Source organism: Triplophysa rosa, linkage group LG14 (genome assembly GCF_024868665.1).
Source record: "Triplophysa rosa linkage group LG14, Trosa_1v2, whole genome shotgun sequence".
NCBI lineage: Eukaryota > Metazoa > Chordata > Actinopteri > Cypriniformes > Nemacheilidae > Triplophysa > Triplophysa rosa.
Genome location: NC_079903.1, coordinates 9,644,751 through 9,658,619, shown reverse-complemented (window position 1 = coordinate 9,658,619; position 13,869 = coordinate 9,644,751). Strand labels below are relative to the sequence as shown.

The following is a 13,869-nucleotide window of genomic DNA, read 5'->3' as shown; positions in this document are numbered from 1 at the left end:
AAGGCAACGGATCGAGGCAGCAAATGGGTGGAGAGCAGAACCGTTTTCAGAGGCTCGCTGCATGGGCTGAATGAGATTCTTTGTGATTGTGTCACTGCTTCACATCCCACATGTGTTTCAGAACCAGAAGCCCCCCCCACTCCCCACCCAGCTGCCACAAGGGGACAGGTCCTCTAACCTCTGCTTGTTTATAAAACAACCAAGGCTTCCACTGCGTGTGTGGATTCGCCCCAGTGCCCCGGCATTTGAAAAATGACTTGAAAATTGCTCAATTTTGTTCCGCGTCCACTGTGAGAAAACTTTGTACAAAAATGTGTACCTGTCACTTGCAAGTCAAAACACAGCCTCTCAGAAAATGAATGATGACCTTTAAGAAGCATGTGTGTTTGTGTCTGTACAGATTGATGGGATAGCCAGATGTATACGGTGTGTGCACTCAAGAGCGACGGCAGAAGAAACACATTTTACACGTTAGTCCATGTGTTTTAGTTAACGTTTAATGGATCTTAACCTAGGCTTCTCAGCAGGTGGGTTGTGATCCAAAGGTGGGTCACAGGCAGTCGTAATAGGGTCACAGACCGTAGAATAACAATTCTAAACGCAAATCACATAAAACAGTCACACTGTGGGCTTTTTTGCCCTTCACATCTTTTATTTTTTCTTAAAGGTCCAGTGTATGAAATTTATGAGATAACGTATTTACGAAACATGCTTTGTGGAGCAGTTTGTCTGTTTAGAGGTAGAAACAACATGGTGAATTCCATGTAAGGGGACTCGCGGCGTATGTAGATAGAAATCCTCCAAACAATACACATTGGACCTTTAAATGAATATATTTGTGAGGGATTTATTTCATGACAATAACATTTTACAGAAATCTATACAAGCATTTGTTATGTAATGTTTCCTACACTGCAGTTAGGGCTTCACTGGAAGTGGAAACTATGTCATAGCAACATTTAGACACAAACAGATATTTGTTCAAATGTAAACATATTTGATATGCTTAACTCTTGAACATGCATCCAACCTGTGTCACTGACGTTTAGAAGACAAAGTCAAAGAATGACATCGGAAGGTATTGATATGGTTCTTGTGAGAAATTGTGTAAGATTGGGAGCACCAGCAGGCTGCGGCCTAGCAATAGATTTTTTGTTATGACTAGGGGACTGTCTCTGTAAACAAAGCAAAATTAAATAAAGTGAAGGAAGTATAGTGTGACCTCACACCTGATGTGAAAGCAGACGTATTTGTGACATCAATCCAAGTCACATTGCGGCTAGGGAAAGCACTCTTGAATACAAATCCAGAACAGAAATACCACAGCGTTGGTTGATGATCTTATTATGAAACTTTTCTCATGAGAATGTTTGAATCCTAAGGTGTGTTTAACGGATAATGGAAATCATGTCTGGACCAGTTTTGTCTAAGTTTAACAAGCGTTGCCAAATATGAATGCAGTTTTGGGGTCAACTGTTTTCTGAGGGTGTGTGCTTGAACGTTTGAAAGTAGGCAGACAACATTTACAAAATAAACATTTTAATAAAACATTTTTTAATATGGTTGACTTGGACCAAATAACGAAAAAAACCATCCACTAAGAGTCCAGAATAGATGAAAACTTTAAAAAACATGTGCAAGAGACCTGAGGCCACCAAAATACAGTGGCCCCAAAATTATTTGGAAATTGAGTCACACTTTAAATGTATGAATGCCATTGCATTATTGGAGACAAGTTATGTTGATTTCTAAAGAAAGATGGCACAAAATCAACACAATTAATTTTTAACACAGAATATTTAGACATTTCTAGTTTTCAAACATATTGAAACATGTCCATTAGTCATGTGATGCACTACACCCATGGTTACCCTCCCAGGGCATCTGAACTTGAAGGGAACTGACTTCATACATTCTTACTGAAAATGAATTTGGGACAAGTTGGTGAAAAGTAATAACAAAAATGACTAGCAAAGTCCTTTGCATGGTTAAGAATCGTTGATATGTGGTTAGCCAATGGGATAGCATTTTTCAATTTAAATGGACAGTTCACCCCCCAAAAAATCTTTCATCATTGATTTAATCAAATTTGTCCAAAACCTGTAAAAGAAGATATTTTCTCAGTGGTTTTGTGTTCTTGGAAGTCAATGAGGTCCAATGTTGTTTGCTGACCAACATTCTTCAAAATATCTTTTGTGTTCTTCAGAAGAAAGAGAAAGAATGATAATTTTTGGGTGAGCTATATCCCTTTAAGAGTCCAACATTTTTTTTTTTTGGGAGGGGGCTACTGTGTGTATTATCTGGGGTATATACTGTCCACACACCCCCCAGCAATCAAACTTCCTGTGTGAGTGACTGGTCTGTTTCCATGTAAATCCGCTTAAGGTTTTCTTAAAGTTTGTTTGTTTCCTAAGAAGGTTTCCTCTCGAGGTGGCCAGGTCCAGTAGTGACTGCTAGAATGTAATAGCTTTGCACTTTTGGGCTGGAAAAAGGCAAGCAGTTGTAAGGTTGTTATAAAAGTGGTAACAGTCAAACCACTACCGAAAACCATAATGGAACCGTGTCAGGTGGTCTAAATCAGAGGTGCTTTTGTTTCAACAGCGGTGATGGCTTGAATGTTTTCGAAGTGTTTAAAAAATGACCTGTTGCCTTTATATTTCCAGTGGTCTAGCTATTTTGTTCCACTCTGAAGGTCTTTATTTAGAGTCAATGTTCCACTGTTCTGGTCTGGTCTGGTCTTGTCTTGTCTTGTCTTGTCTTGTCTTGTCTTGTCTATCTACACTCATCTATCTACATACTGTTCACTTTATTTAAACAATTAATTTTGTTTTAACACCATTGTATTAGGTTTTATGTTCACTAAAAACCTAAATTACTAAAAACTAAAAACAGTAATGCTTTGGCTTAACTAAATGTTTACATTTTAAATTAACATGTTTCAGTTAAGTAGATCAAAATCATATTTGATGCTTGTTCAATTTAATAAAATAAATTAACACAACATAAATAAATTTCATTGTATTAAAGTAGCGTTATTAACTAGGAACAGGATTTCCACTTCCCATCATGCTTTGCACAGGGCTGAATAGGGAGAGTAAAAGTTGCAATAAAATGTTATTTTATACATCTTTTATCAAAATGATGAAACAGGGATATTTGTTCATGTTTAATACTCTTTTATGTTTGTATTTAAAAGAGTTTCTGGTATGTTAATGTTTTTGGGGGGTTACCATTGTGGTAAAGTGTAGAGCATGTGCTTGGGTTGAGGACCTGCTAACCAGATTTAAAATTGCTTTAATAAAAAAGCAAGTACTTGGGGTATGCCGGAAGTTTAACAACTCTGGCTAACTCCGAACAATAAAAGCTTAAGCTTATTTAGTGTGTTAAAAAATAACAGCTAATGTCTTAACTTAAACTAACTTAATTCTATTATGGACAGTAGTTCCACATAATGGAAACATGTTATCTCTACTTAAATACTTTTAGTAGGATGAACTTATTTGATTTAAGTTATTTGGACATTATTTGGACATGGTTGTTTAAGTTTACTCGGTTCAGTTTAGTTCATCATACATTAAGTATTTGAGTAGAGATAACATATTGCTGTTGTGTGGAACCACTGTCCATAATTTAATTAAGTTCGTTTAAAGTATAATTTTTTTCAGTGTATCTGTCTGTCTGTCTGTCTGTCTATCTATCTATCTATCTATCTATCTATCTATCTATGCTGTTGTGTGGAACCACTGTCCATAATTTAATTAAGTTCGTTTAAAGTATAATTTTTTTCAGTGTATCATCTATCTATCTATCTATCTATCTATCTATCTATCTATCTATCTATCTATCTATCTATCTATCTATCTATCTATCTGTCTGTCTGTCTGTCTGTCTGTCTGTCTGTCTGTCTGTCTGTCTGTCTGTCTGTCTGTCTGTCTGTCTGTGTCTGTCTGTCTGTCTGTCTGTCTGTCTGTCTAATCTCTAACCCTGATCCTCAGATAGCAGCTGTGGAATGTATTGAATGTCATTCTGTATTCTGACAATCTCCACCAGAAGCATCAGCATCAGTTCCTCTGATGGCTACATCTAAAGCCTAAAAATGAAATCGAATCTTTGTTATTTCATCCTTTTGTGTCAGGTAATTTCCACAATATTTTTTAGAGCGGAGGAAGGAATTTGCTGACGCCTGCAAAACTGCCTATCAATAAAATGGCCTCTTTCAACCTCCACCAACATTCATACTTCCCACTCAAAATTCACACACCTGTTTAAATATCCACCCTCGCTGGACATAAAGGCCAATTGTTCACCGCCATACACTTGCAATGTCATGTGCAGTATTTTAGAATACCCAAGTGGGAACTTATTTTAGACTCAACATAAACAGCATTTTAATTGCTTGTTTGAAGTCTGACCATCTGGCCATATGCTGAGGCCGGTTTCATGTATCATGCTGAAAAGCTGCTTCATATGCCCCCTAAAAAATGATGGCTCAGCAAAAAAACAAAAACAAAGCATGTAAGAGAGTGGCTGTTATTTGCCTTATGAATAAATGGGGCTCGCTAACAACTCATATTCAATAGCGCTTGTAAGAATAATCATACATGAGGATTACCAGAGCATTTTGCGTAACAGATGTTTCAACTGTTTGCTTTTGCAAATAATACTGCAGTCATAACCTCCCTGGCAATGTGCACTGTAATTTCAGTAATTCACAATAGTAGATTAATGAATCATTAGCTACCACAGATGTACAGCCACGGAAAAAATGAAGAGATCGTTTCAAAATCATTTTCAGTTTTTCTGAATTGACTGTGTTTAGGTAAATGATCATTTTTGTTTCATTCTGTGAACTACTAATAATATTCCTCCCAAATGTCAAATACAATTTTTTTCTATTTGCAGAAAGTGAAAACTGGAGAAACAGATCAAAATAACAGAAAATATACTCTGTATTTTTAAGACCTCAAATACTGCAATGAAAACAAGATCATATTCACTTTTAAGCAACACAAACAGTAATATTTCTGTATTTAGAAAAAAATACTTTTTATCTGATAATCTTGATTTTTAATCACAGTTTTCATGTGTCTTGTCTTATGATCTTTTACATTGCTGTTGGATGACTTCATGTCACTCCTGAGGTTTGATTTTGTTGAAATCCAACAGACACTGAACTGGAATGGACACAATACTGTACATCTAGAAATGCTGATTAAATGAAAATTTGGAGAAGAGTCTTTGAGAGATAACAGTTTTGAGTAGATATACTACGTTTCAACAGCATAGCCAAAACACATGGGTTACCAAAAATACATCTGTGAGTGATGAACATGTAATAATGTCAGTTTGGTTCTAGAATGCGGTTGTTAGTAACGTTTGTGGCATGTTGCAACAGGACCCACGGTGGTATTTTGCTGCTGCGTGAACGTTTTTGTGTGTTTTTTTCTGTTGGAATCCTAATATGGGAATAAAAAACTGCAAGCAACAGATGTCGATTTAGGCTGTTGCGTTATCTTTCACAGGGGAACTTGAAACAGGAAGGAGAAATATAACTTCTGCAGCTGAGACAAAAAACAATATGTGTTCTTTTATATTTAGACCTGATAACTGCTGTATGTCCTTTTACTCAGAGAACATGACGTACAGATCAACATGTGCTTCAAAATGTTGTTAAACAAGGTTTGTGATGAGAAAACATGCACACAAAATAATGTTTGATCTAATGTCAATCTTACATTTACATTTATACATTTGGCAGACGCTTTTATCCAAAGCGACTTACATTGCATTGTATTATACATTTGTTTCTGACTATGTGCAATCTTAATCACACATTCAGTCTTAAAGGGATAGTTCACCCAAAAATGAAAATTCTGTCTTTATTTACTCACCCTCAGGTTGTTACAAACCTGTATACATTTCTTTGTTCTGCTGAACATAAAGGCAGATATTTGGAAGAATGTCAGTAACTAAACAGATCTCATTCCCCATTGACTCACATAGTATTTATTTTCCCTACCATTGCAGTAAATAGGGGATGAGATCTGTTTGGTTTAGCCAATGTGCTTTTTTGGGCCTACTCTAGCTTTATGGATAAAAATCTATTTCTTCAATCCAGATCTATCATTCATCAGGGTCAACTTTGTGGTCCAACTATTCGCTCAAAGGGAACAGGAAACAGAAGGGAAGGCGCCTCATTCGGCCTTGATTTTGTTTCTGAAACAGGCAGCAGAGGGAAGCGAAGGAAAGGGGAAATAGTTGCCTATTGACGTCCACACACAGCGGTGGAAGTGACTTCCTTATATGGACACGCTCTCTCGCTGGTACATTCCTTACTCCAGCAGCGCTCGTCCCAGCAGCCCTAGGGAGGAGAGGTCTTGCTCGGTTGTGACGCAAAAGCACAGACAGTGAGAGGAGATATGAGGGAAAAAATTCCCCTCTTAATCCTAACTTTTACTTTTAGCTTCTGGTCATGTCAGGGCGTATAGTTGTATTATGCTAATATTTACAGATCTTGTAGACTGGAAGGGCCACAACTGGATATGTAAATGTTTCTTTCAATGGTATGATAAACTTAAACAAACAACCTGAAGATTGATAGCCTTGGAAATTCGCAAAAAACCCAAAATGCCACCTGTTGGTGTGAAAAACAGGCTTTCTTAGAAACCTTGAGGTACTTGTTATTTTGTCCTAAAGACAGGATAGCCTACACTAAACGCCATATGAAATACAAACGCTCCCATTTGTAGCTACTCGAGTGCCTATTTTGCTTTTCCTAAAATAGGCGTGTGTTTCAGGAAGTTTTCATAGGATTGTGACATTCGAAATGGAAACACTCCCGGTCAGGAGTGAAAATACTTTTGCACAGATGCAAGTGATTTGGCAGCGAGCGACCGTGATTTAAGCAATCTCACACTCGCTTCTCATATTTTTGACCACATGTGTTCCCTCCTCGGCTCCTTGCTTGGGATCCGACCTCATATTGTTCTTGGCAGGGAGATCCTTGACAAGCTTAGACAGCAACTTGCACAGGCAGAATGGAAGCCAGATGCGTTTCCATGATGCTGAACACGTCTGCTCCGAGCCGTGTTGTGCAATTCCTTGCATGCTACTTGAAGCAGAAAAAGCCGTTTTCACAACTGGATTCTTGCCCCGAAGAAAGTTTACAGCACACCTCGAAATCACGTGGATAACGCGAAACTTTCTTACGACTTCCTGCATACAGAACATTATCACTGATGCCAAAGTTTGACTGCATAAAAGAAAGTTTTTCTAGACTGCTTGCAGCAGACCGTTTTCATAGTAATTCAATGATGCAATGGAAATTATACAATCAAATGAATGGAACATTACGGCATCCTGCGTTCAGTTCTTTTTATCTTTCTTTTCTTGACTTCATTGACATTTCTACGGAATATTTATTCATCAAACACGAACGTAATCGAACAGGCTGGTTAAACATTACATAAACGTTAGGTCCAGCCTGTTACAGGGATTGTGCACTGTAGTGTATCTTGAAACAGGTTTGTAAACAGGGGAAAGGGGGTTAAAGTACTTTACCAAGGACTATGGCCGGTTAAACATTAATTGAAATGGGGTGGAGGGGTAACTTACCAGAAACAAACCTCATGCATCTCTTTTGTTTTGAACAATGGCTTACACATTTAGTCCAACGGCACGGTTTGGTTATGGCTAATGTTGTAAGTTAAGATACATGTAATCGATTTCTTAATCTCTTTTTGGACAGGAAGTAGCATTAATATTGATATTTTAGGTTTGTTGTCATAGCAACAGTTGCCCTCTGCCTCTCTGCTTCCTTATCAGCTTTGTTTTGACCTGCTTTCTCATTGGTTTTTAAATTTGATCTTTGTTCTAAGGAATTAAATTGTACTTCACGTGAAATGTATGCAATGTTTAGGGAACATTACAATTGACCTTTTCTTCTCAGTATCTTTTTCAAATAAAACTTTTTTTGGCATTCAAAATGGTTAATGAATGTTACACGCACACTTTTATACTGCACAAACTGTACATTCATATTCATATTTATAGATAGGCAGATAGACACACATTGCCGTTATTCACAGATGACTTACAACTACTGAGAACAGGCACATCTGTTGAACACATGGTGTTTTATGAAATTCCTTTATCAATACATTCTAAAAACCCTTCTTTCTACTTAGCGAGAGCTGTCAAAGTCCCGGATCATTAGCAAACAGTGAGGTAAGCTCAATCCATGCACTGTTATTGCAATTTCAGGCCTAGCTTTACTGTGCTGTTTAACAGCTGCCACTGTTTGCTGTGTCAAGCACACCAAGAGCGCCCTAAACCACACTGAAAAGAAGAGACGGGGGAAAGACAGGCCATTTGTGTGTTATTTGCTTTTGCTGGACTGCCTCTGTTGTTATGGTTACACATCCTGTGTGTGTTCTGGCACAAGAGGAACAAAATGGACTATAAAGTTCATGTAACTCTTAAATGCGACAATGGCTGCTACACCGCAATAATAACAACAGTTACTTACCCATGTCAAACTACGGGCTCAAGATTTTCTGAACACCTCTTTGGGGTGGAATGAATTGTTTTTAAAATGTTCTTCGAGACTTTTTTCGTCGATTTGATCAGATTTTCCTGTGGCATTTGACTGAGCCCCCACACTTCCTCATCTACGACCAATGTGTGACATGTGATGGGTACTTTCAGATGCCATGGCCTCACATGTGATGTTTAATTCGAGCTGTGCCGCTCTTTATGCTGTGCAAACATAATTAGAATGTGAAAAAGTTGAGGAAATTAAAAACATATTGAATATATTGGATTCTTTATGTGGTTCCGAAATATAGTACTATCATTAACACCAAGGGTCCCGTCCTTTTATTTCACTGGATTTTGTTATACAGCAGTGGCCAAAAGTTTTGTCTTTGCTCTTTATTCAAATATTTAATTGAAGATTGAAACATTTGTATATTTGTTGCCCAGTTGTGCTTGGAGTACAGACTGAAGCTCAGCTTTGGGGTGAATATGAGGTTTGGCAAAAAAGTAAACACGATACTTACTGGGTCAAGGCCCATGCAGGAGAATAGCTACACTGTAAAACTTTGCTGTAATTTCGCAGCAGGTTTGCCAGTAACTTACTGTAGATTTAATGTACAATTTTGTTTTAAGCATGAACTTAACCAGTTTGTATATTTTTCTTTCATAAAACAAGACTAAATATCTTGGGTCACTTTTCTTGTTATGTAAATGTATCGTAATTTAATTTTTAAATATTTTTTACAGAAAACAAGAGAATAATGCTTAGGAAGAATGCCATTTTTTTGTAGTGTTGCTGTGCTAATGCCAGTCTCTTGCTCATTTTGAATCTCAAAAGTCAAAGTGTTTTAATTTTGATTAAAGTAATTGAAAACAGCACTAATTGGAAAGTATATTAAGCAGTAATTAAATCTACAGTAAGTTACTGGCAAACCTGCTGCAAAAACTACAGCAAAGTTTTACAGTGTAAACATTACGACAAGAAAGGATCAACTGAATGATAATACTTGATAAAGTTGTGAGCTTTTTGAATTTCAATGCATTTTTGTATATTAATAAAACCCATTTCCTTGTTACTCTGCAGTTTGTCTTTTTTTTAACCAAATAAGATCTTAAAGTTTAGTATATTTCCAAATTTGTGCCATACTCCTCATATGTTGATGGCTTAATCTGACCTGAGGGGGCTTTAAAAGCAAATATTTTACAAATATGGCCTCCTGACATCAGTTTTTGCCACTACTGGTTCTGCATGAACACAGAGAAAGATATTTGGAAGAATGCTTACAGTTCTTGGCCACCATTGACTACCATAGTCGTTTTTCCTACTATGGTAGAAAATGGGGGCAAAGAACTGTTTGGTTACAAGCATTCTTCCAAATATCTGTCTCTGTGTTCATCAGAAAAAAGACATACAGATTTGGGTAAGACTTGGGTGTAAGTAAAATTAAATTTTTAAGTGAACTGTCTTTTACAACTTTTAAGAAGGTTGCCAGGCCCCATTCTTCCATGTTTTTAGACATCTTTTTGAATAATTTAGGATTTTTTACATAGAAAAACATAATTCCAAGGGTTCCTTCCTAATATCTCCAAACTAGTGTTTCTCAAACAGGGGGGCGGGGCCTACTAGGGAGGCATTAAATAACTTCATGTTCCATAGGCCCCCAACAATGCAAACATTAAACATCTCCTTAAACGTACCTCATTCATTTCACCAATCAGTTATTACATGGTTCAACAAAATGGTACAGTATGTGTGTGTGACTTTGTGTGTGAGGGTTGGGAGTCACTGACTTCAGGAACAGGGTTAAGAAACAAGCAAAAATCTTACAAAAAATGTTCCACACAGATAATGTCAGCACGAACAGACAATGTCAAGTCAACGTTTATACAGATTGCATGTCTTGACATTTCTGACATTGTATGAAGTTTATACAATAACAGACCAATTATTTCTACATTATATAAACAGTATATCATACTCATATTTTATCTACTTTTAAACAAAGTGCAGAAATAATACGTGCGCAGTACGTATTGGCTTCCAAATTTAAATTAAAGATTTAAAATGGATGACGTGTCATAATACGCAACATTAGTTAAACTTTAACAACATCATATTTAATTATGAATCGAATTAACGTTTGCGCTGTACATAATGATTGTAGTGTCTTTGCACTATAGTTTATGAACAGCTTAGAGAAGTTAAACATGATCGGTTAAACATTAAATGGGGAGGTGCTGCTCCACTAACCTCATGCATACGTTTCAGGAACAGAATGTTCAGAAAACCAGCAAAGTCTGCTGCAATGTTATACGTTTAGCAGTATGTTTCTCATTACTTGAATGACCTCCAAGAAGCAATACATTCACGAAGTGACAATGTATAGACTTATGCAATGCCTGACACACCACATGTCTGTACAATGCTTGATACAACCATAATGCACTCTATTAAACTGACCAGCTCACAGATCTAGAAGCTGACAACATCATTTGCAACACAGTGTCAAGATTATAATCTTAACAAACAGCTCTTGCTTGCTTCAGGTAGTTGTCTGGGTAAGCTGACTGGGTCAGATCTCAGTGTTGATGTGTAAAATACCTTTGTGTGTGCCAAATATGCCCATTATCCTGATATTTACACAACAGTATTTTTCTAGAAAGGTGATTTTGAAATGTGAGCAGGTATGTGGGAAACACTTGTAAGCTAGTGTGCATGGTAATTCTTGTCATTTTGTGTTATAGTGCGATTGGTAGATTTTTGTCACAACAAAAGACACAAACAAACAATCAGTAAGGCCGTTTCGATTGTTTTTCACAATTTGCATTTATTACATTATTATTTTGGTCGTCTAAAATAGTTTCCATCGGTTTGTGCCAAACATCTCTCATTTGTAAAGACTCTTGACACATGTTGATAAATAAGTAAAAAATACATTGCTGTAACTTCAATAAATACTCAATAAATATATTAGTTATGTCTATACAATTACAAAAAAAATTGAAAATGAAGCAACCTATACTCTATAGAAATACTGTACTGTTACAGTCCCTGATGAAGACAAGCTTCCTTGAGGAAGGACCCAACCAGGGTTGTCGAAACATTTCACAACTTGACAGGTCTTGTCCAATATAAATATACAGTTTAAAGTTTGTTTCTTAGGATTCTTGTACAAACAGGTACCTAACATCATAATGCTTTGGTTAAAATGCTACATGGAAACATTCTCCCAAAATAGATTTGTAAAGTGCATTTCTTTGTGAGTGAATGTAAGGTCATTTTCTCAAGTTCATCACATTGTTGGTTGATACATACGTGTATATTATTCCCCATTTATATTAATATTAAATGGTCGTTTGGGCACAAGCTCTGCTTATGCCGCTAGCATAGGTGACGATATTTTGAAGGCACTTGTCTGTCAATGTTTACTGCTAAACAGCGTTGAAAAGAAAGACGTAATAACAGAAAACGCGCAACATAATACACAGTTATAAAAAATTGGCCTACTTATAGCTTTGGAGGGCAGCTTCGTATGAAAATAATCTCCTTTTAGTACATACGCAATAAATTAACAGTATTAAGACTCGTTGCACATTACTTTGAATTATTTTGATTGGAAAATAATCGTATTAAAGTCTTTTAATCGGAGACGGACATCCGCGCGAACACGGACAGCCGCTTCCCGCCCGAGCCGTCGAAGCTGGGAGACTCGGAGCCGCTCGAGCTGCCGGTGCTGCTGTAACTCTCGCGGTCCGACAGCGAATCCTCCGAAGGAAAGCGCTGCAGGTTGAGTGTCACGAAGGCTTTGTTGCGCTCTTCCTTAGCGTAGAGCCCGTTCCCGGAGTTATTTCCGTGTCCACAGACGCACCGAGGCTCCGCCGCGAAGGGCGCATTGCTGATCTCTCCGCTGCTGTACCGACTGAAGGGAAACATTTCGCGGGACGAGTCGTTGAAGACGGGGGAACAGATCTCAGCCGGAGGGGGAGAGACTGACGGCGCACGGGTGAAGCCCAGGGTTTCGTATAAAGGGGGGGATGTACTGCGAGGTCCGGAAAAACCGGCAAAGCTGACGCTCTGGCGAAGGAGACGCGGGTGATGGTCGGCGGGAGCATTCAGAGAGCTTTCCTTCTCGTGGATGAAGTGACAGCGGGGTCCGTAAGGACAGTATCCGAACTGGTAGAAAGTGCGGCATGCCTGAGTCTTGTATTTTGGGTGGCGGTGGAGACCGCGCAGTTCGCACTCGCCGTGCGCAAACTGACACTTGCTGCCGTATTTGCAGATTCCGTGCTCTTGAAAGCTCCGGCACAGTTCGGTCTTGTACCGGTTTGAGGGCAGGCTCGCCAGAGGAGGAAATCCGGGTGGTGGAGGGACGTCGTTGGGCATCATCCTGTTGAAGGTGGGCAGGCTGCTGTCGGTCAGACTCATGGATCGGTCTGGTTTTAAGGGATATTGGGGTTTACCGGGCGCTCTGTCGCTCCAGGCGTCTTTCGACCAGCCGTTGAGGTCGTCGGTGAGTCGCTCGGAGCTGATGCTCTTCGAGGGGAAAGGACGGGATAGAGTAACGTTAAACGCGTCATCTAAACCCAGGTTGATCAGATTCTGAAAAGGAATGATGAAAATAAATGAGCACATCTCAACTGAATTGGACAAAAAGTGCCACGTAGTTGGATTAGCGGTGCTCCATAACAAAACGTTTATGTGTATAAGCGTATAGAAATGTGAATACTAGTTAAACTTACCCTTAGAAGACTTTCGCCCAGCGAATCGGACATAGTGAAGTGTTTTTGCGCCCAGAAGTATTGTTATCAAATAGACGGATTAGCGCTGGTAGCCCTGTGATGTTAAACGCGCGTTAACCGCTCCGTATTTAAAGACGAGAAGAGAGGGGCGGGGCGGGGCGATATTCCCGTACGTAGCCTACGTCGCTTCCACCCATTGACATTGACTCGTAAAGTTGCTCGAGTATTTTTAACCAGTGGCAAAAAAAATGTTTCAGTTTCACCGACAGGCAAAACAAGAGAGTTGTGATTAATTTACTGTAACCTGTCGACGACTGTCCGACAGACTTTTCCCATGGATTATATTACCACGTTTGGTTGAGAACGATACTGTTTATGTTTTTGAAACAGCTGTTTTGTACTGTTAAATTACTGTAAAACGCAAAATAAAAACATCGAAAAACATTGTGAAACATTAAAACTAATACATTAAGTATAACCGTCTGGAATAATTATCAAGAACGTTTACGTGATAGTAATGCTATGTAAACATTTTGTGTGATTGTTTTTATTTTATAACAAAAGTGTACATCAAAGTATTGTAAGACTTTCAGT

The 13,869-nt window shown here is 38.2% G+C and overlaps 1 protein-coding gene across 1 annotated transcript; it reads right to left on the bottom strand.

Moving 5' to 3' along the window:
* Positions 1 to 11,337: 11,337 nt before the first annotated feature.
* Positions 11,338 to 13,410, bottom strand: zgc:162730 (uncharacterized protein LOC564559 homolog). The gene is made up of 2 exons (XM_057351818.1): positions 13,276 to 13,410; positions 11,338 to 13,135 (listed from the first exon to the last, which is right to left on the bottom strand). Exons 1-2 carry the CDS (start codon positions 13,306 to 13,308, stop codon positions 12,176 to 12,178), a joined length of 993 nt encoding a protein of 330 aa, XP_057207801.1. The 5' UTR covers positions 13,309 to 13,410; the 3' UTR covers positions 11,338 to 12,175.
* Between the last annotated feature and the right edge of the window lie 459 nt (positions 13,411 to 13,869).